At 51.1% G+C, this 27,830-nt stretch overlaps 1 protein-coding gene across 2 annotated transcripts; it reads right to left on the reverse strand.

Annotated features, from left to right (window-relative positions):
* Positions 1 to 31: 31 nt before the first annotated feature.
* Positions 32 to 27,830, reverse strand: LOC136530836 (probable adenylate kinase 5, chloroplastic). 2 transcript variants are annotated; one of them, XM_066523553.1, is made up of 17 exons: positions 27,667 to 27,829; positions 27,454 to 27,588; positions 26,607 to 26,753; positions 25,436 to 25,510; positions 25,246 to 25,348; positions 23,547 to 23,584; positions 23,306 to 23,431; positions 23,040 to 23,075; positions 22,866 to 22,946; positions 22,628 to 22,766; positions 16,434 to 16,513; positions 16,263 to 16,328; positions 8,507 to 8,536; positions 8,322 to 8,431; positions 8,084 to 8,221; positions 442 to 471; positions 32 to 348 (listed from the first exon to the last, which is right to left on the reverse strand). In XM_066523553.1, exons 1-17 carry the CDS (start codon positions 27,706 to 27,708, stop codon positions 324 to 326), a joined length of 1,401 nt encoding a protein of 466 aa, XP_066379650.1. In that variant the 5' UTR covers positions 27,709 to 27,829; the 3' UTR covers positions 32 to 323. The 2 variants fall into 2 exon arrangements, with proteins under 2 accessions (XP_066379650.1, XP_066379651.1); XM_066523554.1 differs by lacking the exon at positions 8,507 to 8,536 and having other exon boundaries at positions 27,667 to 27,830.

Raw genomic sequence — 27,830 nt, forward strand, 5'->3', positions numbered from 1 at the left:
TGGAGTAGGTTGCTACTATTTGACAATAAGCTGACCCAAGGAAAAATCTCGAGCAGAACCTTTTATAACCCCAATAAGCATTTCAAGCTTTACATCAATATATAGATATGGTGGAGAATCTAAGGAACGGGGGAAATAGGCACTGCACACAACAAAGGCAGAATGGGGCAAACACATGCTAAACCAACGAATCAGCAATGCCTTTCATAAGTGATGTATCATCTTGCAAATAGAAAACTTTCTAAATTTGCTTCTTCTGTTTTAACCTTATTAGATAAAATATACCAAGAAGGATTGCATCGTCGTACAGTAGATCGTTTGCCTTAAAATATACCATTTAAGAAACCCCTACACAGTGATTGAACAGTTCAGTATCCCATTTTCATGCTGGAAAAAAGTTAATATTGGAATAGAGACAAAAAAAATAGGTGCATAAGTTACCAGAATCCAGAAGGTGTCTTTTCTTCTTCCCTGCATCAAATATAACAAAAATCATTCCAACAACTTTTACATTGTTGAAAAGGTATCCAGAACCATCTCCCTAATAGATGTGGATGCCATTGGCCACATGATACGTTCTTTTTCTCAATGCACTACTCCAAATTTTATGTGAAAGCAATTCTTTTATGAAGGGCCATTTCCGTGTGAGTCTTGTAAGGCTGTGCTTCAAGACATCCCATTCATGTGAGATAATATTCAACTAAACCAGAGCTGCTGAACCCTAAGTAGTACGATAGCACTACATCAAAGATTATTTTGAGTATAGATATAGGCATATAGCAGTACTCTTGTTATGAAAAATAGATGGGCTTCAATAAGATAAAACTCAGTAAACAGAAAAAGGTCCCTGACAATACACAAAAGTGTGTGTAGATTTGCCAACAATTGAACCATATACAAACTTAATGTGGACACCTTGTTACGATGATACAGGGGAAATTGCATGTGTATTCTGATTCATAAGTGTTCGACAAGCTGTTAGTGGACTACTAGACTGTTTAGTTTAACTCGTGTATTGGGAATAGGCCCATTGTGCCTAGGGCAGGCCGCCAGATTAGGGTTCTGGCGCCCCTTAAAAAGCATCTCCACCAAATCCCCTTTACGCTTTCCCTTAAAATTTGCTATAGGGGATTCAGAAAACATAGTTCCAGATTATAGAGGAGTGCTGCTACAGCAGATTAAGAAAACTTCCCTTTATTTAAGTAGGACCCACCTGTCAATCAGCAAGAATCTCCTTCCCTAATCTATCTTTCCTCTTCTCTCGGCATGGTCGCGTGCTCCCTTCCTCCGACGGTGCTCGCTCGAGGTCCTCCCTCTCTCTTTCCTCCGGCGCTCCTCTCTATGTCAGCTGCACATACAAGCCCGGTGCCCAGATCTCGCCTGTGCTCTTTCCTCTCCCCCTCACTCGCCTGTGCATGCAGATTCCTGGCGGCCAGCGCTCTCGCCCATGCGCCACCCCGATGTGGCCAGCCTGCGTCCTCGGCCGTGCGGCGGCCTTCTGCCGGAGATCCAATGGTGGTCGTGAGTGGATGGAAGAAGGGGATTGAGAAAATTTTCTGGTTCTTCCACTTTCTTTGAGGGGTTGAGGAAAGATTTTGAGGGACTGAGAAAAATTACAGGGAAATGGGATTGAGAAAGAATATATGCTAGACCTAATTTTTCCCTACCAAATCCTTTTTTATCACTTTTGGTTATAGGGAAAGGAGATTGAATTCTCTCAATATGTTGGAGATGCTCTAAGGTTACCTTGGTTACTAACCTTGGGAAAAGCAAAAGAAGACCTCCCTTAGTCGAGATAGCTATATATTGAGAGATCCTCGTAGGCCATACAAACCTATAGTAGATATGCCTTCATACACTTAACACCCCCTTCAAACTCATAGTGGAAATGGAGGATTTGAAGCATTGATTTTGATCAAGTGAAGTCAATGCTGCTCTCAAGTCTGTGCTTTGGAGGAAAAGTCAGCCAACTGCAACTCTAAGGGCACATATTGACGAGCAATGGTTTTCTAATGACAATAAGATCGAGTAAAGAAGCCATTGACACTAATATGCTTTGTTAGTTCATGCTTGACTAGATCATTAGCAATTTGTATTATCAGAGAGCAAAGGTGTGTCGACATCACGAGAAATACCAAAATCAGCCAACAACCATCGAAGCCATACAGTCTCTGTAGTAGTAGTAGCAACTAGATGGAAGGACAGTGGGGTCTTTGGGACGACGACTGAAAACACGTGTAATAGGTGGTTTGGAAAACGAGCGAAGTGGCAGAGGTGGAGATGGTGTCACGTGTGTGAGTGTCATGACGGAAATAGAAGGACCAGGAAAGACCAAAATGGATGGAGAAGGTGTCGTGACAACATCACTAGGAATGACTGTAATGAATGGAGAAGGTGTGGTGACAACATCACTAGATAAAATTGGAGGAAGGTACAAAAATGATGTGGATTTACATTCAAAAACCAAAAATGATGTGGACTCTGTGGGTGAATATGAGGGTTAAGGGTTATAAAAGAACGAACGATTCTCAACAAAGGTCATATCATGAGAGATACTTATGCGATGAGAAGAAGGATCATAACACTGATAACCTTTATGCTCATGACTATCTCCAAGGAAAACACACTCAACAGATTGTGTAGTCGACTTAGAACGCTCATGAGGTGCAAGCAAAACATAGCATGTACTCGCAGCTGGACAGGGCCACCACCTGCTACTTGACCGACTGCCAGCTAACGAGGCACTTGCCGAGGAGGAAGAGGATCCCGCTCGTGCTCTTGCTGGTGTCGATGTCGCCGGCGTGGTCACTGTCACTGTACCCGACGAAGTGTGCCGCCCCAGGGCACCTAGGGTAGTAGAGGCCGTGGTCGAGAGTCCCCGCAACGTAGCGGATGATCCTCTTCATAGCCTGCTGATGCTCCGTCGTCGGTCGCTGCATGAACCGACTAACGTAAACGTAGCCGACGGAGAATGCCAAGTCCGGCCGTGTGTGGGCGAGGTAGCGAAGGCTCCCCACAAGACGCCGGTACTGCGTAGCGTCCACCTGCTCCGTCATGCTGTCGCGGCTCAGCTTCAGCCTCTCCTCCATCGGAGTGAGAGCTGGGTTGCAGTCGGTGAGCCCAGCTAGCTCAACGACGCGCTTGGCGTAGGCGGTCTGTCGAAGCGTGATCTCGGAGTCATCCTGGTGCACCTCGATTCCCAGGTAGGAGAGAGGCCCCAGGTCACTCATCTGGAAGGTGGCCTTCATCTCTTCCTTGAATGCCGCCACCTCCGCATCCTCGTGCGGGCTTTGCTCGAAGCCCATCCCCTTTAGCGTGGAATCCAACTTGGCATTCCACGCCTTCGGTGCCTGCCGTAAGCCATAGAGGGCCTTGCGCAGGCGGAGCACCTTGCCCTCCTTGCCGGGGATCGCAAATCCCGGCGGCTGGTGCGCGTAGACCTCCTCCTTCAAGTCGCCGTTAAGAAACGCCGACTTGACGTCCATGTGATGAACACGCCAGCCCTCCTGGGCAGCTAGCGCAAGGAGTCGCACAGACTCCATCCGTGTCACGGGAGCAGAGGCGTCGTCGAAGTCGACCCCCTCCTGCTGCACGAAACCTCGTGCCACCAAGCGAGCCTTGTGCTTGACGATGGCGCCGGCTTCATCCCTCTTCAGCTTGTACACCCACTTAAGGGTGATCGCGCAGTGACCACGAAGAAGGTCAGCAAGCTCCCAGGTGCGGTTCTTCTCAACCGCATCCATCTCCAACTGCATCGCGGCACGCCATGCCGCGTGTCTCTCGGCCTCAGCAAACGATCGAGGCTCGCCATCGTCACACGCAAGGTGCAACTGTGCCTCCAGGTCGTGAGGCACCAGTCCCGGCACCGGCTGGTCGCCGAGAAGGTTCTCTATCGTACGGTACCGCAACGGCTCGCCGTCGTGGTACGCGTCGATGCGCTCCTCGTCGTGAGAGAGCGGAGTAGCTAGCTCAACCGGGCTGTGCTCAACACGAGCTGGTGTTGGAGTTGACGTGCCCGGAGAGGTGTCTGTCGGTGCTGGTGCCGGCTGTGGTGGAGCCGGCGAAGAACTCATCGCAGCCGAGGTCCTGGCTGGAGAGTGTGGTGCTGTCGGAGTAGCAGACGCCGGGGTCGGTGGAGGCTCGGGGACTGGGGTAGACGCGCTCGTCGAAGAAGAGCTGCCTACTCCCCCAGCTCCCTCGAAGTGGACATACTCGACAGTCCACCGCCTTGTCCCACGCCCATCCTCGCCCTTCGTTGAACACAACGTCGCGCGCCGTGCGCACACGCTGTGTCTTCGGGTCGAGGATGCGGTAGGCCTTCGAGCCCTCCGCATAGCCGATGAACATTCCCGGAGTGCTCCTGTCGTCGAGCTTGCTGATGTGGCCAAGCTCCTTGGCGAACGCGAGGCAGCCGAAGACCCGCAAGTGGGAGGCCGCCGGCTTGCACCCATGCCAAGCCTCGTACAGCGTCCTGCCGTCGAGCGCCTTGGTAGGCGAGCGGTTGAGGATGTAGATGGCCAACACCACCGCCTCTCCCCAGAAGACAGCCGGTATCCCCCTCTGCTTGAGAAGGGCCCGAGCCATCCACACAACCGTCTGGTTGCACCGCTCGATGACGCCGTTCTGCTGCGGGCTGTACGGCGTGGAGTAGTGGCGCTGAATGCCCTCATCAGCACAGTACGATGTGAATTCAGCCGTCATGAATTCGCCGCCGTTGTCGGTGCGCAGCACGCGCAGCTTGCGGCCGCACTCCGCCTCCGCAGCAGCCTATGTGCGCCTGATGGCATCCGCAGCCTCTCCCTTGCTGCCGAGGACCATCACCCACATGTAGCGGGAGAAGTCGTCGACGAGCAGCAGGAAGTAGCGTCGTCCTCCCGGTGTGGCCGGTGTCACCGGGCCACACAAGTCCCCATGCACAAGCTCGAGCCTCTCCTTGGCTCGAAAGCTCGCCCGCTGGGGAAAGGGGAGTCGCCTCTGCTTCGTCAACACGCAGACATCGCAGAGCTGCTCCACATGGTCGAGGCACGGCAGGCCTCGCACCATCTCCGTGGCACTGAGCCGCTTCAGGGCCTCGAAGTGAAGGTGCCCGAAGCGCTCGTGCCACTGCCACGCCTCGTCATCCCGACGAGCAGCGAGACAAAGGGGTTCTGCCACCTGCATGTTAAGGACATAGAGTCGATTTGCGCTTCTGGATACCTTGGCAAGAAGGCGGCGACGGCGATCCCAAATCCTCATGACTCCATCCTCAACCACCACGCGCGAACCGTTCTCATTCAGCTGTCCCAAGCTGATGATGGAGTTTCTCAACGCGGGGATGTAGTAGACTCTAGTGAGCAGCCTGTGCTCACCAGACACGGCGGTGAAGATGATGGAGCCGACGCCCTTGATCTCCACGCCGGAGGCATCCCCAAACTTGACGGAGCCTCGGACGCTAGAGTCAAGCTTGATGAAGAACTCCCGTCGACCGGTCATGTGATGTGTGGCGCCGGTGTCGAGGCATCACCCGTCAGTCTTGTCGTTGTCGAAGCCATCGCCGAGGAGGGCGTGTTCTTTTGGCTCGTCAAGGTGGAGGAGAGCCGCTGCGGCCGGTGCCGCTGGAGGTAGCTCGATGCTTGCATGTGCCATGAACAGAGCCGACTCCTCCGCCTGTGCGACGTGGGCCTGGCCGCGTCGTGGCTATCGACAGTCCTTGGCCCAATGGCCAAGCTGGCCGCAGTTGCGGCAGGTGTCGTCTCGTGCCGGCTTGTGCTTGCCGGCGGCGCCGCCCTGGGTGCCTCCGCGGGCATCACCCTCGGCACGTCCTCGCGTCCCGGCCTGGGCGTCCCTGCGCGCCTTGCCTGGCTTGCCACGCTTGCGGCCGCCTATCGCGGAAGAAGGCTCCCCCTTCTTCCGATCACCTTGGCAGGCAGCCCACTGCTCCCGAGTGAGGAGCTTCCCGCCAGTGGTGATGGGCCCCGAGAGAGACTGTGGCTCATCGCTGTCGACGACCTTGAGGCGACCTATCGCCTATCGCCTCCTCGATCGACATCGTGGAGAGATCCAGCAGGGACTCGATCGAGCGAGCCATCTGCTTGTACTTCTCAGGGACGCAGCGGAAGAGCTTTTCGACAGCTCTCTCCTCGCTGTAGGTGTCATCGCCGAACTGCACCATCTTCTGCAACAGTGTTGAGACGGAGAGCAAAGTCATCAACGTCCTCACCTGGCTTGAAGGCCAGGTTCTCCCACTCCTTGCGAAGTGCCTGCAGTGTGGACTTGCGGGCGCTGTAGCTGTCGATGCGTGCCACAGCGATGGCGTCCCAAGCCTCCTTGGCAGTCCGCTTGTTGGTAAGCGAGAACTACATCTCGGACGAGACTGCAGCGATGAGGGCATCCGGCGCCCATCGATCCTGGTTGTAGTCGACGTCGCCGTACCGGACTGCCTCCCACATGTGCCGCACCTGGAGCTTTACCCTCATCACCGTAGCCCACTCGACGTAGCTGGTCTTAGTGAGGATAGGCCACCCACCGCCGGGGCTGACGTCCCTAACAACAGCCTGGAGGCCGTGGTAACCACGGTACCGATCCGGGGAGAGAGAGCCACGCTGCCTGTGAAGGCCGCGCTCTCCATCAACCCGTCCGCCACCGTTGCCGTGCGCGCCTCCTCCAGGAGCGCCACCGCCTATGCGCGCCTCCTCTAGGAGCACCACCGCCGTGCGCGTCTCCTCCAGGAGTCGTCGCCGGCGCCACCGTTGCCGTGCGCGCCTCCTCCAGGAGCGCCGCCGGCGCGTCCGCGCCTGTCTGAGTTGCCGCCGCCCTCGTGGGCGTGCGCGGCTACCCACTGCGCCGCCCACGCTCGCGCTGCCTCCCTCCCCAGCAGCCTAAGGTCCGCGTCGGCGCTTTCGTCAGCAAAAACGGAGCTGCTGATGCTGCTGCGCAGAGCCTCGACCTCTGTTGCCGCCGCACACGCTACATCCGCCGCCGCCGTTGCTTCCGCCTCCGCTCTGTCTGCTGCCAGCCTCGACGCCCTTGCCGCCGCCGCTCGCTCGCGTTCCTCAGCCGCGACAAGTTCGGCCTCCTGCCGACGCCGCGTGCTCGAGGCAACCAAGCGCTGAGACTGCTCTGCGGACATGATGTGCTACACAGAGACCTACACAGAGACTTATCCATCAAAACACAGGGCTCCGATACCACTTGTTAGTCGCAGAATTCTTACTCTTGGTAGTAGCAGAATTCTTACTCTCATCGAGAGAGGATGACACTAGGAGTTGGAGCAATTTTCTGGTTTATTTCTCACACAAATGCCATGCCAACCTGAGAGGTTGGGGATACATATTTATAGGCTCCTAGCCAGCCAAGCATATGCTAAGATGCTAGTCTAAGATGCTGTCCTAGATGATGTCCTAGATGCTAGTCCTAGATGCTAAGATGCTGTCCTCCAGTCAAGGATGCTGTCCTTAATAGGCAGTAAGACCACCATGCTGCTGCAGCCCCACAAAGACCTACACAGAGACTTATCCATCAAAACACAGGGCATCACTACGGGAGGGCCCTCCCCTACTCCCTGATCCTAGCAGACCAGAGCCCCACTGTCGGGGTCATGAGGGCCAAAAAAAACCAGGCCTGCTCTCCCGACTGCCAACCACAGAATGAGAGGGCTACTAGATTTCCAATAGCTGGCCAAAACCCCCACCAGAGAGAGGCATAGCACAGGCATGGCCACATTGGAAGGAACAGGGGTCAACGGGGTGCCCGCTAGTTTCTCATTGCCCCATGGCAGGAAATTAAGTAGCTCATACGTTAGCAGCAATTGGCCTAAATTGTAACAATGGACCTGTTTTCTGGCAGGGCCATTTACCTGAATATGTTGTTCTAGTGTCCACCGAGTTTGCTGTTAAAGTGATTAAATGGGTATTTGACTTAAAAAAATGTAAGGAAGTTAAAGGTGTGCAGATGAGTGTATTCCTAACATTTCATTTAAGTACTGCTTGTGACACTTCCTATCACCCCCTCCCCCCCCCCCCCCCCCCCCCCCCCCCCCCCCCCCACACACACACACACACTATTGAAATGAAAACAAATAAATATCATGTGTTCTGAGTCTTACTTTTTCCGTCCTGTGAAAGCACGGGTAATATCATCAGGAGTTGGCTTGTTCGTGAATTCAGCTATAAGAATGTAGTTCTCTTTCCCATTGAGCTCGTCAACCCTTCGATAAATCTCATATTTATTTGGATAAGACATCCTGAAACAATAAGCTAATATAAATTGTAATCGTTGAAACAAAACAGAAGCAGTAGCAAGACAGTATGCTATTTGGAAGAATAAAAGTTGGTTATACAAACCTTAAAGCTCCCATAATAGGATAGAATGAACCAGCATAGTAGAGAAGCCGAAATGAATAGCACATCTCGAATGATGCAGCATACTTGAGCCTAATATCCCTTCCCATTGTCTGATCATCACAAATTAAGAATAGTCAATACTGGCAGCTAAGGTAAGATTAACATTAAGTTAAAAAATAACTTACTTGCATCACACCACTTGATCCAGGCATATCCTGGAAATGCAAATTTGGGAACATAATTAGCACCCAGTAATGATGTAGTACTATTTTTCTATACAATCCAGTGTTTTTAAGGCGTCGCTTTGTCATCGCTTTGGCGTCGCTTAAGCGCCAAGGCGCTCCACGCGGGACGCCACAGCAGACGACTCGCCTTAGATTCATATGGCGTCCGCCTTACGACCGTGGCGTTCAGAAATCGTCGCTTTGGCGTCCGATTCGCGCCAAATCGTGCATGGCGGGCGCCATACGCGGGAGAATCGGCAGGAGAAAAACGAAAGAGGGCAAGCACGAGGGAGAAAAAGTCGCGCGTAGATGGAGCGGGCGCGCGGGAGAAACAGAGCAGGCGCGCGGAAGACCAACCAGTGAGCGGGAGAGCGAGAGAGGAATAGGAAGCCCGCTGCCGTGGGAAGTTGCCGCCTACCCGCCCGCTGCCGATCCATGCAGCCGTGTCCTCTTCCCCCTCAAGAACAGCTTCCCCCTCTGGTCAAGTTTCGCGAGGAGCAGCCGCCTGCGAACCGCGGCCACCTCCCAATCGGCGCTGGCCTACAGGAGAGAGGGGAGCAAGAGACGGAGAGAGGGATTTGGGAGAGAGTTGCGGCGGCGCTGAGGAGAGAGGAATTAGAGAGATATGAAGACGTGCGGGGCACATGGGCTGCTGGTGGGCTGGGCCAGACCACTTCTTACTCCTCTGTTCTTTTTTCGTTTTTCCTTTTATGTTTTTCTTCACCATTTACTGCTCTGAGCTGTTGTTTTAAATTTTCCTTAAATTGTTAAGGCGTCGCCTCGCCTTACGCCTTACTCGCTTAATCGTAAGGCGGTAGTCAATCACCACGCCTCGCCTTACCGCCTTGAAAACATTGGTATAATCCAGAAATATGGGACTTTGAACCACTAAGATTGGAAACTGAGAAAACATAAATGTTACTCCCTCCTTTATAAGACATAATCTGCTGCTCCCCAAATCTCTCTTCTCTGCAGATTAGGAGTTGGAGCTGGTCAGCTCGGCTGTCCACTCCTGGTTGTTGTAGAGTGTAAGGCAATAGGCCATCTAGTACTAGTAGTTGGTAGAAACTATATCAGCCAAGTTGGTAGTGGGCTGATCTAAGCAAGGTACTTGTAGTACTAGGAGTAGTTGGGGCTATACTCAGCCATACTCATGTGTACCTTATAGTTGGTACATGAAGTTGTATATATACCACACCTAAGGCAATGCAAAAGGACAGTTCAGTTGCCACATTCAGAGTTCAGAGCTGCTGGTTGCAGCTCGGCAGTGTGTGTGTGTGTGCTGTGTTCACCCCTTCTTCTACCTCAAGCCAAAGTGAGTGTGTGGATGTGCTGGTAAGCTAATTGCTTACCTGTGCAGGGATCCCAGGGACCAACATCCTTTTCTTTTTGTAAGTAGTTTGATCTGGTACAGCCTCCAGCGTCACATTTTTTCCTTAATGAAATGATACAGAATTCTCTCGTGTGTTCAAGAAAGAAATGTCACATGTGACCACTACTATGACGTTCACAACAAATTAAAGTTTTTCAGATATGAATCCAGTGAAATCAAATTTGTATGGTATAATCTACAAATTCTTAGTGTTAGTCAGAGATACTTGTTTGAATTTTGGGTTCGGTGCGCTTACAAAAAGAAAAAGGAGTATAGAAGAAAGAGTCTTGATGATTTTTTATTTACGTCTATGTTAAGATGATTAGCAATTCCAAGATGAGTATGATGGATAAGTCTCATGTGTGGCCGGTCTTTATGGGGCTGTGCTACTCACATGGTCCTTGTGGTTGTTTTTCTGTTTTTAGGACAGCATCTTAGACTAGAGGACAGCATCTTAGCTAGGACAACATATTAGCATCTTAGACTAGCATCTTAGACTAGCATCTTGGCATATGCTTGGCTGGCTAGCAGCCTATAAATATGTAACCCCAACCCCTCAGGTTGGTGTGGCATTTGTGTGAGTTTGTGTGAGAAATAGACAAGAAAATTGCCCCAACTCCTAGTGTCATCCTCTCTCGATGAGAGTAAGAATTCTCCTACTACCAAGAGTGAAAATTCAGCGACTAACAACTGGTATCGGAGCCGTATTATCCTGTAGCCTGAGCATCTCCTGCTCATCTCCTCTCCCAGCCACACAACAGCCCCAGCTGCGAGCAGCAGCTCCGGCCGCTCCTGCTCACTCCTCCCCAGCAGCTCGTCTGAAGCAGCCCTCTCCCCACGCAGCAGCCCCCCGGTAGCGCGTCATGTCCGCAGGGCAGTCTCAGCGCTCGGTCGCCTCGAGCACACGGCGTCGGCAGGAGACCGAACTTGCCGCGGCAGAGGAATGCGAGCGAGCGGCGACAGAGAGCGCTGCAGCGGTGGCAAGGGCATCGAGGCTGGCAGCGACGGAGCTGGCAGCAGCCAGAGCGGAGGCGAAAGCAGCGGCGGCGGCGAATGCAGCGCGTGCGACGGCCGCGGAGGTCGAGGCTCTGCGCGGCAGCATCGGCAGCTCCATTTCCGCTGACGACACTGCCGACGCGGACCTCGAGCTGCTAGAGAGGGAGGCAGCGCGAGCGCGGGCGGCGCAGTGGGCAGCCGCGCACGCCCACGAGCGTGGCGGCAGCCCAGACAGGCGCGGACGCACTGGCGGCGCTCCTGGAGGAGGCGCGCATGGCGGTGGCGCTCCTGGGGCAGCCGCGCACGCCCATGAGCGCGGCGGCAGCCCAGACAGGCGCGGACGCGCTGGCGGCGCTCCTGGAGGAGGCGCGCACGACAACGGTGGCGGACGGGTCGATGGAGAGCGCGGCCTTCACAGGCAGCGTGGCTCTCTCTCCCCGGATCGGTACCGACGGGTCGATGGAGAGCGCGGCCTTCACAAGCAGCGTGGCTCCCTCTCCCCGGATTGGTATTGTGGTTACCACGGGCTCCAGACTGTTGTCAGGGACGTCGGTCCCGGCGGTGGGTGGCCTACCCTCACCAAGACCAACTACATCGAGTGGGCTGCGGTGATGAGGGTAAAGCTCCAGGTGCGGCACATGTGGGAGGCAGTCCGGTACGGCGACATCGACGGGCGCTGGATGCTCTCATCGCTGCAGTCCCGCCCGAGATGCAGTTCTCGCTTACCAGCAAGCGGGCTGCCAAGGAGGCTTGGGACGCCATCGCTGCGGCACGCATCGGCAGCGACCGCGCCCGCAAGTCCACACTGCAGGCACTTGCAAGGAGTGGGAGAACCTGGCCTTCAAGCCAGGTGAGGACGTTGATGACTTTGCTCTCCGTCTCAACACTCTGTTGCAGAAGATGGTGCAGTTCGGCGACGACACCTACGGCGAGGAGAGAGCTGTCGAAAAGCTCTTCCGCTGCGTCCCCGAGAAGTACAAGCAGATGGCTCGCTCGATCGAGTCTCTGCTGGATCTCTCCACGATGTCGATCGAGGAGGCGATAGGTCGCCTCAAGGTCGTCGACAGCGATGAGCCAAGGTGACCGGAGGAAGGGGGAAGCCTTCTTCCGCGACAGGCGGCCGCAAGCGTGGCAAGCCGCGCAGAGACGCCCAGGCCGGGGTGCGAGGACGTGCCGAGGGTGATACCCGCGGAGGCGCCCAGGGCGGCGCCGCCGGCAGGCACAAGCCGGCACGAGACGACACCTGCCGCAACAGCGGCCAGCTTGGCCATTGGGCCAAGGACTGTCGACAGCCACGACGCGGCCAGGCCCACGTCGCACAGGCGGAGGAGCCTGGCTCTGTTCATGGCACATGCCAGCATCGAGCTACCTCCAGCGGCACCGGCCGCAGCGGCTCTCCTCCACCTTGACGAGCCAAAAGCACACGTCCCTCCTCGGCGACAGCTCCGGCAACGACAAGACTGACGGGTGGTGCCTCGACACCGGCGCCACCCATCACATGACCGGTCGACGGGAGTTCTTCACCGAGCTTGACTCTAGCGTCCGAGGCTCCGTCAAGTTTGGGGATGCCTCCGGCGTGGAGATCAAAGGCGTCGGCTCCATCATCTTCACCGCCGTGTCTGGTGAGCACAGGCTGCTCACCGGAGTCTACTACATCCCCGCGTTGAGGAACTCCATCATCAGCTTGGGACAGCTGGATGAGAACGGTTCGCGCGTCGTGGTTGAGGATGGAGTCATGAGGATTTGGGATCGCCGTCGTCGCCTTCTTGCCAAGGTATCCAGAAGCGCAAATCGACTCTACGTCCTTAACGTGCAGGTGGCACAACCCCTCTGTCTCGCTGCTCGTCGGGACGACGAGGCGTGGCAGTGGCACGAGCGTTTCGGGCACCTTCACTTCGAGGCCCTGAAGCGGCTCAGTGCCATGGAGATGGTGCGAGGCCTGCCGTGCCTCGACCATGTGGAGCAGCTTTGCGACGTCTGCGTGTTGACGAAGCAGAGGCGACTCCCCTTTCCCCAGCGGGCGAGCTTTCGAGCCAAGGAGAGGCTCGAGCTCGTGCACGGGGACTTGTGTGGCCCGGTGACACCGGCCACACCGGGAGGACGACGCTACTTCCTGCTGCTCGTCGACGACTTCTCCCGCTACATGTGGGTGATGGTCCTCGGCAGCAAGGGAGAGGCTGCGGACGCCATCAGGCGCGCGCAGGCTGCTGCGGAGGCGGAGTGCGGCCGCAAGCTGCGTGTGCTGCGCACCGACAACGGCGGCGAATTCACGGCGGCTGAATTCGCGTCGTACTGCGCTGATGAGGGCATTCAGCGCCACTACTCCGCGTCGTACAGCCCGCAGCAGAACGGCGTCGTCGAGCGGCGCAACCAGACAGTTGTGGGGATGGCTCGGGTCCTTCTCAAGCAGAGGGGGATGCCGGCTGTCTTCTGGGGAGAGGCGGTGGTGTCGGCCGTCTACATCCTCAACCGCTCGCCTACCAAGGCGCTCGACGGCAGGACGCCGTACGAGGCTTGGCATGGGCGCAAGCCGGCGGTCTCCCACTTGCGGGTCTTCGGCTGCCTTGCGTTCGCCAAGGAGCTTGGCCACATCAGCAAGCTCGACGATAGGAGCACCCCGGGAGTGTTCATTGGCTACGCGGAGGGTTCGAAGGCCTACCGCATCCTCGACCCAAAGATACAGCGTGTGCGCACGGCGCGCGACGTTGTGTTCGACGAAGGGCGAGGATGGGCGTGGGACAAGGCGGTGGACGATGGCTCGGCTCCGACGTACGACGACTTCACTGTCGAGTACGTCCACTTCGAGGGAGCTGGGGGATTAGGCAGCTCTTCTTCGGCGAGCGCGTCTACCCCAGTCCCCGAGCCTCCACCGACCCCGGCGCCTGCTACTCCGACAGCACCACGCTCCAGCCAGGACCTCGGCTGCGATGAGTTCTTCGCCGGCTCCACCACAGCCGGCAACGCCACGCACTCCAGCATCGATAGGCACCTCTCCGGGCACGTCTACTCCAGCTCATGTCGAGCACAGCCCGGTTGAGCTCGCTACTCCGCTCTCTCACGACGAGGAGCGCATCGACGCGTACCACGATGGCGAGCCATTGCGGTACCGTACGATGGAGAACCTTCTCGGCGACCAGCCGGTGCCGGGACCGGTGCCTCACGACCTGGAGGCGCAGTTGCACCTTGCGTGTGACGACGACGAGCCTCGGTCGTATGCAGAGGCCGAGAGACACGCGGCATGGCGCGCCGCGATGCAGTTGGAGATGGATGCGGTTGAGAAGAACCGCACCTGGGAGCTTGCTGACCTTCCTCGTGGTCACCGCGCGATCACCCTTAAGTGGGTGTACAAGCTGAAGAGGGATGAAGCCGACGCCATCGTCAAGCACAAGGCTCGCTTGGTGGCACGAGGTTTCGTGCAGCAGGAGGGGGTCGACTTCGACGACGCCTTTGCTCCCGTGGCACGGATGGAGTCCATGCAACTCCTTGCGCTAGCTGCCCAGGAGGGCTGGCGTGTTCATCACATGGACGTCAAGTCGGCGTTCCTTAACGGCAACTTGAAGGAGGAGGTCTACGTGCACCAGCCGCCGAGATTTGCGATCCCAGGCAAGGAGGGCAAGGTACTCCGCCTGCGCAAGGCTCTCTATGGCTTGCGGGAGGCACCGAGGGCGTGGAATGCCAAGTTGGATTCCACGCTTAAGGGGATGGGCTTCGAGCAAAGCCCGCACGAGGCGGCCATCTACCGACGGGGCAATGGAGGAAATGCCCTGCTGGTCGGTGTCTACGTCGACGACTTGGTGATCACCGGCACCAAGGATGCGGAGGTGGCGGCATTCAAGGAAGAGATGAAGGCCACCTTCCAGATGAGTGACCTGGGGCTTCTCTTCTTCTACCTGGGAATCGAGGTGCACCAGGATGACTCTGGGATCACGCTTCGACAGACCGCCTACGCCAAGCGCGTCGTTGAGCTAGCTGGGCTCACCGACTGCAACCCAGCTCTCACTCCGATGGAGGAGAGGCTGAAGCTGAGCCGCGACAGCACAATGGAGGAGGTGGACGCTACGCAGTACCGGCGTCTTGTGGGGAGCCTTCGCTACCTCGCCCACACACGGCCGGACTTGGCATTCTCCGTCGGCTACGTTAGTCGGTTCATGCAGCGACCGACGACGGAGCACCAGCAGGCTGTGAAGAGGATCATCCGCTACGTTGCGGGAACTCTCGGCCACGGCCTCTACTACCCGAGGTGCCCTGGGGCGGCACACTTCGTCGGGTACAGCGACAGCGACCACGCCGGCGACATCGACACCAGCAAGAGCACGAGCGGGATCCTCTTCTTCCTCGGCAAGTGCCTCGTTAGCTGGCAGTCGGTCAAGCAGCAGGTGGTGGCCCTGTCCAGCTGTGAGGCCGAGTACATAGCGGCCTCCACCGCTTCGACTCAGGCGCTCTGGCTCGCTCGACTGCTTGGTGATCTCCTCGGCAGAGACACTAGAGCGGTGGAGCTCAGGGTGGACAGCAAGTCCGCTCTGGCCCTGGCAAAGAACCTCGTGTTCCACGAACGCAGCAAACACATCCGGGTGAGGTACCACTTCATCCGAGGTTATTTGGAGGAAGGGAGCATCAAGGCGAGCTACATCAACACCAAGGACCAGCTTGCGGACCTGCTCACCAAGCCCCTTGGGAGGATCAAGTTCCTTGAGCTCTGCTCCAGGACCGGGATGGTTCAACTCTCCCACAAGACGACGCACAAGACTTAGGGGGAGAATGATGGATAAGTCTCATGTGTGGCTGGTCTTTGTGGGGCTATGCTGCTCACATGGTCCTTGTGACTGTTTTTCTGTTTTTAGGACAGCATCTTAGACTAGAGGACAGCATCTTAGAGGACAGCATCTTAGCTAGGACAGCATATTAGCATCTTAGACTAGCATCTTGGCATATGCTTGGCTGGCTAGCAGCCTATAAATATGTAACCCCAACCCCTCAGGTTGGTGTGGCATTTGTGTGAGTTTGTGTGAGAAATAGACAAGAAAATTGCCCCAACTCCTAGTGTCATCCTCTCTCGATGAGAGTAAGAATTCTCCTCCTACCAAGAGTGAAAATTCAGCGACTAACAGAGTATGCTTGAAAGAGAGAGAATTTTAGCTCAGTTTCATCTGATGAATGTATCTTACATACTACACAATAATTCAACAATGAGGCTCTCTCAGGATTAGTTATTTTCAGAACTGCTACCTCCAATATCCAACCAAACAGGCACACTTGGGCAGTTAAGATTTCTTCAGACTAAGCACGATAGCAATGTAATAGAGGGACACCATTAAAGCAAAAAATCAAATAAGTTTATTTGGAAAAAACCTTTAGGCGAGGATTTACAAGAATCACAGGTCTGTCACCAGCAGCATCAGTCATAGCTCTCATATCCTGCATTTTTTTTTTAAAAATGACAATGAAGATCAAGGAGGTGAATATTATACAAGTATTTAAAATAGGAGTGGAACAAGAGATATAGAAGAATAGAAGATTTACATCAATTATGCAGTTTCCAACAGCATTTTGCGGAGCAATGAGGACAAACATATCATCTTCTTTGTCAACCTCCTTAGCACCTATAGTTTCAGTAAAAACATTATGGTATTAAAAAAATCAGGATTCCCAAACAGACAAAAGATGCGATGAAAGGAACAAGAAATGTGTATATCCTATGATATCTTTTGAGCAACAATTTAGTACCTAGAAGAATCAACTGTACAAAAAAGGTTAATTATAATAATAATATTAATTTCAACACAAGGTGCAATGGGTGATGATTCAATCTAAAAACGAGAACGTGCATTGCACGTATTTCATTAAGAGAAGGGGAAGCGCAACAACGAATCCAAAAGTACAAAGAAACAAGTCTGCTGCTCAAACCCAGTCACAAGAACAATGAGATAACCAATTTGGCTTTGGCTTGAGAAAACCAACTCCTCTCGTCCTTGGCTAGTTTACCTCTTCAGGTGCCACAAAATGCTCCGACCCTTTTCAGCATGGAGGTCAAATTTCAGCACGGCGGTCGAATTTCAGCATGGCGGTCGAAACTTTTGTTGGTGATGGGCAAAATACAGTGTTCTGGACAGATCGATGGCTGAGTGCGTAAAGGCGTCAACTCCTTGATAATCTTGGTGGCGTGGGAGATATGGAAGCATCGCAACTCTTGTGTCTTTGACAACAAGAGGCTGAACATTCAGGAGGTCATCAGGGCTGTTAGCTCGGAGGGGTATTCTGGTGCTCGGCTGGAGCCTCCAAACTCCAGGAACTTGTTCTCAGGTCGCTGCCTGCTGGAGCTTAAAGCTCGGAGGCATTTGGTCGTTTCTGCAGTCTTTGTGGCGAGTCTGTAACTTAGTTTCCAAGGGGTGGTGTGTGTGAGTTGGGTCTCTTTGACCTGTGTAACATTTTTTTCTACCTTAATGAAATAACGCACAGTTCTCCTGCGCTGTTCGAGAAAAAGAAAGTGCAAAACCCATGCCTGAGACTATTCAGTCGCCAAAGCCCTGGTTGCCCATAGTTGGGTATCTGACATAAGAGGTTCTCTCTCTGTCTAGGTACTGAGAGAACCGTTACGAATAAAGAGAGACTAAATGTCACGACCCGATCGTGACATGATCATTTTCATAATCATCATGAGCATCTTATGTGCAAATTTTAGTTGGAAAATTGCATGTGCATGAAAATGCAATTTTCCGCCAGAACACAACATGCACAGCAGTGAGTTGTCTTCACAGCACCTCTTGTGGTCCCACTTGTCAGCACACCTATCACCATTTCGAGGGAATATGAATCACCAGCACCTCTCCACTCACACTCACTCTCTTCACTCTCCTATTCACTCTCTCTAGTTCATCACTCTCTCTCTAAACACCAAGAGCAAGAAGTAGGAGGAAGGATTGGAGTACATGCCAAGCAAAAAGACTATGGAGATCAAGTGAAGAGAAGGCCACAAGAGCTGGGGATTGACAAGGAAGGAGTCCTCTCTCCCTAGCAACTAGGAGCAAGGAGGAGATTTCAAGAAAGGGAGCAAGGGGGAAGAAGGGAGGTGAATCCAGCTTCTCCAACTTGTGGAGAGGCTCAACAACACCTCCTAGCTTCTCTGGTTAAGATGGATTCAAGTTCAACCATCAGTTCCACCAATAATCAAGAACTAGTGTTCATCACCTAGAAAACATCCCCTATGCACTAGATGATGTTTGGATGCAATGTAACAAGATTCAACTAGATGTATTCTATAGAACCCTATAAACTCCCCACAAACACAGTTTCGCCATGCACAAACCTTAGGTGAAGATTTCAATTTCGAGATCTTAAACTGCACACACTGCATTCCGCCGGCCTGCTCACCGGACCGTCTGTGAGAACGTTCACAGAGTTTCACAGTTAGCCTTTGCGGTCGATGTTCCCGCGGACCGTCCGCGAGAACACCGGACCGACTAGTTAAAATGTTCAAACATTCACTCTGTGAACACCCCTCTCGGGTTTGGTTTTTCGGACCACCTGCCGCACTAATGGACCGTCCGACGATCCAACCCTTACAATTTTTCAGGAATGCTCTGGCGGACCATTCTTGCAGACCGACCGGTGCTCTCCCGGATCGTCTGCTGGGACATCGACAGAAGTTGATCAGCTACACTTCACACACATGTTATATTCTATTGTAGCCCAAATGTTATTCATGATTATAAAGCATATCGTGTCATTTAATTCAATACATTGTACTCATTTCGCATCATGCATTCATAGGTGATGAGGTCTCCAACGAAGTCAACATCGAGGAGGCCCAAACTCTACAAGTGACCGACGAGCCGCAACCCAAGCAATCTCAAGGCAGGCACCTAAGCATTTCTTACTCTTTTTGCAGATTGCATGATGTGCCTAAGGTTAACTAAATGCATTGCTATGTTACGATATGACTAGAAATCCCATGTTTGCACATTTGAGCTCTCATCCCTTGAATGTTATCCGCACCACTCAAACATTGGATGTTTAATTTGTTATTCGAATAAATCATGCTTAGTTTTCTTAAACGGTAGAAGTCGAGATGATGATGGGTTTCTCATCTCTCACGCGTTTTAGGGCAATGCTTGTCCACTAAAGCATCATAATACGGAGTTATGATCTAAAACTTGACCAAGATGTTGACAATGAATGTGAATGGTCGGCGAGGGGTTGGACCATGGCAAGACAGGTGAGGTCTTGAATGGAATAGCTTGCTAACCGATTAAGGACCGTGTATCCGTGGTAGCAAAACATAAACATACTTCTACAAACCACTTGTCATATAAGACGCAGAAACAACGAGAACGAGACGGTGCGGACGGGCGCTATTACTCGATCTCGCATGGCTAAAGACTCGTGACAGGGCTTGCATGAGGGCCAGGTCACGATGAGAGCGAGGCGTGGCGACGACGCGCACGGAAGGATGGACAGGGTCGACGATGGTAGAAGGGAGCCGAGTGCGGATGGGTATCGGGAGGCCTAAGACGGGGCTGATGGACGGGTTCGGCAGCGGCTGGAGAAGAGAGCTGAGCCGCGGACAAGCTTCGTGGCGGAGACCGCGGTCGCTCGCATGACGGAGACCGCAGACTGCACTCGACGAAGGTACAACGACAGTCCCGGATGTAGACGGGCATGCGGAACCGATGGGAACGCGTGATGAAGGGTCACAACGTCAGATTAGGTGCGACCAGATGGACCCACGATGGGCGGACCAAACAGTGATGATGGGTCAAAGCAGGACAAGTGGCCAGCGGGATGAGTTGCTGCTATGGATGGACAGTGGCTGCTGCTGCTGCATGATGACTGGACGCAACGAAAAAAGAAAAATCGAAGATTGACGAGGCTGCCCAGGAACAGAAATGGATCTACCTAGGGGCAGCGCAGATTATAAAAGGGTGGTGGCTGGATCAAAAAAAAAAAAACCTTGAGCTTTGGTACCATGTTACAAATAAAGAGACTAAACTGAATGATACTACCGAGACCCAATAGAAACTATATATAGATAGAGTATATGAGGGTCACAAGAGAGAAACCCTAGACTAGGATATTACACTAATACCCCTAACTATTATACCTTAACAAGAATATCTCCTCTTATGGCACTTGGTTGAAGGATTCCCACTGCAGTAGAATGTTGATAATCAGCATGTCTCAAGGCTTACTAAGTCTTGCAGCGTCTCGAGGCTTACTAAGTCTGGTTCATACTCTAGAAAGTTGGCCTACAAGGCTTTTTTCCTTAGTTCCATCTGTTTTGCTCCTTGGAAGCGAATTTGGAATCTTGGACTCCTCTTCACTGTAAGTTTTCCATTTTGCTTGAAGTAAAAAAAAATCTATTGGACAAAGTTCTAGAAGGTGGCGTCGAGGTAGGGGGCACGGCTCTCATGATTACCGAGGAACTGATGTTCCAAGGCGAGCCAAACTGTGTGGGCGATACTCCGGTGTTCCCGGACGATCTCCTCGAGATCGCTGGAGATTGTGCTGTAAATCCAGGACAGGACAATGCAATCCATGTGTGCCTAGTCTGGGAAGGTGGGATGACAGTATTGTCGAGGACGTGACACTAAAGAGAGTACTTCCCGAGAACGAGAACAAATAGGCCACGCCAACAGGTGTAGTTGTTGGTGTCGCTGTGAAGGATGGTGGGAACAAGGCTGCTAATGTTTTGCACGCCAACAGCTTAGGCATGAAGATTGATGACAACAACGGTCTCACAGACCAGCATCCGTCCTGAACAGGAGCCAACAGGAGTGGCTGATTTGAAGTCATTGGCAAGTTGTCATCGGGATCGAAGAGGTAGTTATGGATGGTAGCATCCACAGCAGCCTCAGTAGCCAGCCACGTGAGGGCATCGCAGGCGCGTGTAGCAGCCTGGACACAAACAAGGGTGGCCTTGGCCTGTGCCGCTTGTTTAGCCAGCGTGCTTGCGAGCATCCGTAAAGGCAACGGCAGCCATGCACTAGACACCCTCGGTGGCGGCGGCGGCGGTGCGCTTTTGGGCCTCCTCGTCAGCAAAGACGGCAGTGGTAGTGGCGGCTACTGAAAGGGAGATGGAAGATTTGTGGGCTATGAAGGGAAGGAGAACTTGCGGAATTGAGAGGTTGGCACGGACAAAGTTTCAGAAGGCGACATTGAGGTAGAGGGCACACAAGTCTCACGATTACCGAGCAATTGATGTTCCAAGGCGAGCTAGACTGTGTGGGTAATGGTGCGGTGTTCTTGGACGAACTCGTCAAGACCGCTGGAGATTGTGCTATAAATCTAGGATAGGACAACGCAATCCATGCATGCCTAGTCCGGGAAGGTAGGATCGGTAGTGTTGTCGAGGATGTGGCACTGAAGAGAGTACTTCTTGAGAACGAGAAGGAACTAGGTGCGCTAGTGGATGTAGTTGTCGGTGTCGATGTCGAGGATGGTACTTGGTAGGGACAAGGCTGCTGAAGGAGAGCCAACAGGAGCGGCTGATTTGAAGTCATCGGCGATATTGTCCTCAAGATTGGAGAGGGCATCGTGGGCAGCAGCAGCCGCCCGCATGAGGGCGTCGTGGGCATGTGCAGCAGCTGCATCCTCATGCTCGGCAACTTGGACACGAACAAGGTTGTGCCGCTTGTTTTAGCCACGTGCTGGCGAGCCTCCACATCGTGGCAGCAGGACGCTTTTAGGCCTCCTCATCATCAAAGGCGGCAGCAGCCGCCACGGTCGCCAAAGGGGAGATGGAATATTTACTCCACATGAAGGGAAAGGGTGGATGCATCGTGAGGGAATCATGGGCGGAGGAACACAGCAACGGCAAGGACCCACCCAGGATTGGATGGGCAACCAAGGGGGCACACTAGGGCAGCGGAAGAATCAGGGGGTTACCCAAACTCGTGGTACCAAGAAAGCAATGAAATTGCATGGGAAAACAGTATATTGATTTGAGGCTGCGGAGAACATGCGCATATAAAGGTAAGGATGATTTAGGATTGATTTATAGAAGTGTGACCAGTGTCGGATATCCTTGCCTATCATGACTAACAACTAATCCAGAGAAGCTGCAATGGGCTCAAGGCCCAGGTTGGCTAGAATAGGAAGATGGCCCAAGGACCTAGCTGACTACATGTCTAATAGGTGGGTGAGAGTCTCCCATTCTTGGTCACAAAGCACACAATTGCCATTATTAGGGTATCCATAGTGTCAGAACCAGTCCTAAGTCTAGCAATGACCATGGAGAACAAGCCACACAGGAATTGGATTTGTTTACGGCCTTCGTGACCCTGTCACTCCAAATCGCTTCACCCAAGCAAGGATGTGTGGCCTAGAAGGAGAGCTTGGTATGCCCCACTCCACTCTGACATGAACAAGTCGAGCCAGTTGGATAGCATGACCTGGTTGACCCTCTCCGAGAGACACATGTGGAACCATGAGGCCACCACTTATGTTCCATACCCATAATTGTCAGTGAATAAGAGATTAGGCACGAACTCCACAACCAAAAGGCCATCTAACCACCTGTCCCTCCAGAAGAGAGTGGAGACCCCGTACCCAACCTCGGCTGATAAGCAAGTATCAAAAAAAGGTTTTTACGTCACTTTCGACTTCCATGTGGAAGGCGACCTAGGTACACAAGCGTGATGATTCAATCTAAAGTAACGATACTTCATTTCATTTGATAATTGATACTATCTGAAGCATAGAATAAGTGGGTAACAGACCTACTGCCCCAATATTAATGAAAGTGCCCTTTGCCCCATAGTCACCCCAGTCCATGAATTCCAAAATTTTTCTGGTTCCTGCCAGTTGGAGTGGGATGCCAGCAAATGCACCTTGCCCCATGGAGCCTTGAACACAGACCTGGTATCAAGTGACTAGTCATGTAATTTTGTTACTAGGGGAGGAGAAAGGAGGGGGCGGCTGAGCAATAATATATGCATTTGTTGCAAGGATAATCACCTTGACACGTTTTCCATCGTCTGCAAAGGATAGAGAAAGTTCTCTTACAAGTTCCATGAGGGTTCCTATGCGATAAACATCCTGCCAATAAAAAGAATTTGGTTGCAGTTAAAATCAGCAGTGTTTTCTGACAGACATTACAAAATATATATGTATAACCATGTGTACTCTTACCATTTCAGGGTTAAGCTCAGGAATATTGATATCTATCTGCATGTTTGGGGGAGGGAGGACAGAGATTAGCATATATCAGTTTATTCTTAAAAAAATAGGTAGCCAAACTGGAAATAAGAATTAGATTGTTTTCAGTTACATGAATTAATCACATGAAGCTCTATGCAACAGAAACAGAATAAATAAATAATACAAGGTGTGTTATGTCCTACTGTAATTCTAATCTTTTAAACAAATTAACATAAATGGAAAAGATAAGTAGCAACCTGCAACCGAGTCTTTTTATCTTCAATAGCAAGTTTTGTAGCTTGTAACACATCGTTGTAGAAGTATTCCCTAATTTCCCTAGAATGTGGAATGTTATTCAACCTTGTTGGAATTCCACGCCACTCCTGGTTCACGGCCGTAGGGTGCATATGAACCATACAGATCCAAATCTTTGTAGTTCACATTAAAAAATCTTGCACAAGTCAACAAGATGAAACTAAAGTATTATCTTGTGCATACATTTTTTGAAACTCTATCCGCAGAATCTGCTCGTTTTCCTATAATAGAAAAAAGGTTTGATCATTTCCTATTAATAATAGGAGTGTGTGTTAATGCAACTGTTAGAAAAATAAAAACAATTAGAGCTGAAAAATACAATGCTTGATCAGTAAAATGTATCAAAATTCCTGTGATTTATGGGTTAAAAAAAGAATGCAAACTTAAAGTGCAATACCATGAAACAGTAGCTAAAGATGGCACCAAAGTTTTTTTTTTTTGAAAATAAATACAGCAGGAGAGGCCCCCACTGATAGGATTTATTTAATTAAAAGAAAAGCATAACAATTGTACAACTATACAAAGAACACAAGAAGGGGAAACTAAACAGACAAGAAAACAAGGCCAGAGAGAGGCCAGAGAGCTAGAAAACAAGAGCTGCCCAGGGAAAAGACCCACCAACATCCTCCCAGGGAGACTAAAAAGGACAAAAAAGACTGAACATTTAGAGTCACATAATCTAACAGCTTGCATTTTAGCTTCATCAAGAAAACATTGCTTCCACAAGTTGAAGGAAGGGCCGAGGGCGGCCTTGATCAAAGATAAAGTTGTTCCTTTGCTTCAAAATTTGCCAAGCTCCTATGATGAATGTTAAGTATATGAAGGCCCATCTAATATAGGCTCATATGACCCATGAGGCTCTATATATATATAGCTATCTCCACTACTAGAGTGATCATCTTCTCAAATCTCAAAGGTTAGTAACATGGTAACAAAGCAAGGTTTAGGGGTCGAATTAGTACTCATCTAATCCCTAATCACCCAAGATCCATTTTTTTCCCGGCTGTGGATCGGCTTGTCGCCGTTCGCCCTGTCTATCTTCGTCACACGCGGGCTCATCTGTTCTTCGCGCGGATCGGCCTATTGCCATTCGCCTTGTCCGTCTTCGTCACGCGTGCATCTTACCACGCGCAAGGCCGCGTTGCGGGTCATGCGCGCGTCGCGTCCGTGAGTGCCGTCCGCGGCTCGTCTTCTGCGCGAGCGGCGTCCGTGGCCCGTCTTCTGCGCGAGCGGCGTCCGTGGCCCGTCTTCTGCGACACGGGGATTCGTCGTCCGCTCGGTGTCGTCCACGCCCCTTCTCCTGCGAGCGCGTCTTCGTCCGCGTCATGTGTGGGCTGCCCGTGCGATCTTCATCCAACGGGTCCGCCTGTGCGCGCGTCTGCGCCTGTCTGTGCGGTCTCCCACTCGTTGTCCGCCCGGCTTCTTGCTGACCGACCGTGGAGATTTGGACTCCTCCAACCGGCTTCATCCTCTTCTTCCGCGGAGACAATCTCCTGCTGCTGCTTTCAAGCACGGTGGTAACAGACTTCTATCACTGTTGGTTGGTGCTCGAAATTTTCAGTAATGTCTCAGATCAACACTATTGTTATCAATATTACCCTTGATGGTCAGAATTATCCAGAGTGGGCATTTTGTGTGGAAACTGCTTTACGGGGTCATGGGCTTATTATATATAGCATTTGATATTATACCATTATAATTCCATAACTATTATGTAGCACGTGACAGTTACTACCAATGATAATAGTTTTTTTGCCAAGAAAAAATCATAGTAGCGAACTGAAAAGGTGGACTTAACTGATGTTATTATCACCATTTGCCAAGAAAAAATCATAGCATCAATGACGGCATAAGTTATTAGTAGAGGACTAAATGCTCTCACCATTTGTTTTGGTCAACTTGTTGGCTGAAGTGTTTTCACAGATCTTCTGTAACAGGGAATCTATCTCCTGAAAAACAACTTCGGCTAGGCAGTTTCCATCAATCTATATTCTTGCACAATATAGCAACAAAGGATTACTTTCAATCTATACTTTGGGTTGCTCTGGTAATGACTAGGAATACACAAGAACCTGATTAAACAAATCAGAGTATGTAGGAAGAATAGCTTCAGAATTTTGCTTGTACGTATCAAGGCGTGATTTAACCTGCAAAATAAAGAAGAAAATTACAGTTCAGGAAAGACATGCCACCATTAAGGTAATATTACTACATCATAAAAAAAGAGGCCTTTGAAACCATGTAAGTAGTTAAGTACACTAAGCCAATTGGCATGGCTCAGTCCTGTCGCAAAAATGTTGATGTTACAAGGAACACTATCTTATATTGTTCAAAATTGTCCTTCACAAATGCCAACAGCATTGTACAAAATACAAAGAAATTCTAGCAAATCAGGTTCTCAAAGTAGCACTAGTGATGTACCAAAATCTCGCAGCCCCATAGCCCGGCCCAAGCACGGCATGCCCTAGCCAGCCCGGCCTAACAACCAGGGCTCACCGCTCCCCAGGCAAGCGGCACGGCATGGCCCATTTTTTCGTCAGGCCACAAAGGCCCGTGTGTGCGTGTCTAAGAGTAGAAAGCAATTTCAATATATATATACACATTTATAGACATATAAATATATATATATATATATATATATATATATATATATATATTTATGTATTTATGTATGTATGTATTCCTATCCCTGTCGCCTCCGCCACCATAGCCGCTCAGCCTCTCGAGTCTCGTCCCCATTCCCAGTAGCCACTCATCTACCTCGCTCGGCACCACACCGCCGCCTCCTAGGTTCCTCTTCGCTCGACCTTCCCAGTGCCCACCGCCACCACCACCCCGCCAAGAGCTCCTCCCACGCAGTTGCCACACCCCGCTAGACGCCACCTCCTCCCCATCTGGTGAGGCCGCCTGCTCCAGGTTGCGGGCTGGCCTGGCCTGCAGGGCCTGCCGCCGGGCCAGCTTGGCGCGGAAAAAGGCCTGGCGTGCCATGTCCCGGGATGGGCTGGGCAACCCATATAGCCATCTATAAGTAGCACCATATATTTGAATTAAGGGCCGTTCCTACCATTTTGTAAGCCTAATAAAAATTGTTTGGTTTATACTTATTGTGCTTAACTTAGAAGGATGATAGGTGCTCACTTCTGCTTCTACTTGCTCCATAAACCAGAAACTTTTACATAGGATCTTTGATCTTCCGATGACAGGAAACAAAACAAAAAGTTACTAAGTGGGCATCAACAGAACCTTCTCAAATGTGTCGTCGGAACGTGTAATAAGTCGGCCAGAAATCTCCTCATTCTCTGGGGGGAAGTTTGTTAAATGGTAAATCTTGCCAGTCACAGGATCCAGCCGTCTTCCAACACATCTGTCGATTAGAACGTCATCAGGAACCTGAATTCAACAAAAGAAAATAATGAAATGAAAGGGGATAAAGGCATCTGTGGCTACAATGCCCCAAAAGAAAGTTATTTGTATTATTGTGTAACACAATGTCAGGTAAGAGCAGGAGAAAAAAAAGCATGGTACTATATTCTCACTCGATTAAGACTGTAGTATTTCAACAAAAAAAATTGCATAATATATCCACAGATGCATACATGACACTACTCTACTGCTGTGTGCTAACACACAGGCATGCAGTCATGCACATTGGTTCAACACAAGTTATCCAAGTACAAAAATAATTGATGAAAAAAATATGGCCTGATAAAGAACTGAATATATATAAGATTCCACATTAACTTTAAGTCACTTATTTTCGAGCTAATGTATAAATTCACTGCACAAAATCATGGACTATTAAGAATTCATAAAATAAAAATCTGAATTGATGACACATTAAGCTCATACTAGAAAGGTTTTTAAAGAAAAGGTTCAAGCATGCTTCATTTTGTGGACACTTTGATCTGTAAGAATTGCACAAACAAATGTAATATTCAAAAACGATTACAGCCATTCCTAAAAACAAAAAGCATGGCTAACATTTTGGCAGTGCAATCAAACACACCGGCATACAACCGTCAAAACTAAATATTAGAAGCACATGTCAGTGTATATAGTACTCATCATAAATAGTTAGTTTTTTACTTACTTCTAGCACAATGAATATATCCGGTCTTATTTTCAGATTTTCAAGGCTTTGTGCTTGACTGAAGCTCCTTGGGTAACCATCAAGAAGCCACCCTCTTTCTTGTACATCCGGTTGTGACAGTCGTGATACCACCATCTAAATAGCAGGAAATTCGATAGTTCCAAGAAATCTACCATCTAAAAAGAGCGTATGTGTGACAAATAAGTCACATACATCTGTCACAACTTGATCCGGAACAAGCTTTCCGTTGTCCATGTATTCTTTTGCTTTCTTGCCAATTTCTGTGCCAGAAGATACTTCAGCTCGCAGAAGATCACCAGTTGATATGTGAACTAAACCATACTACATCAAAGGAAAAACAAAAGAAATTGGCATTA

This window comes from Miscanthus floridulus, unplaced genomic scaffold (genome assembly GCF_019320115.1).
Source record: "Miscanthus floridulus cultivar M001 unplaced genomic scaffold, ASM1932011v1 fs_220_1_2, whole genome shotgun sequence".
Classification (NCBI taxonomy): domain Eukaryota; kingdom Viridiplantae; phylum Streptophyta; class Magnoliopsida; order Poales; family Poaceae; genus Miscanthus; species Miscanthus floridulus.

What these genes read in the sequence shown, in the direction of transcription:
- LOC136530836 (XM_066523553.1), bottom strand. Translation starts at nt 27,708, where the DNA reads ATGGACAACGGAAAGCTTGTTCCGGATCAAGTTGTGACAGAT. An exon ending in CAAGTTGACCAAAACAAATG is followed by an intron (nt 23,585 to 25,245) that starts GTGAGAGCATTT and finishes TTTCTATTATAG; the next exon opens with GAAAACGAGCAGATTCTGCG. An exon ending in CCTATTATGGGAGCTTTAAG is followed by an intron (nt 8,222 to 8,321) that starts GTTTGTATAACC and finishes TTATTGTTTCAG; the next exon opens with GATGTCTTATCCAAATAAAT.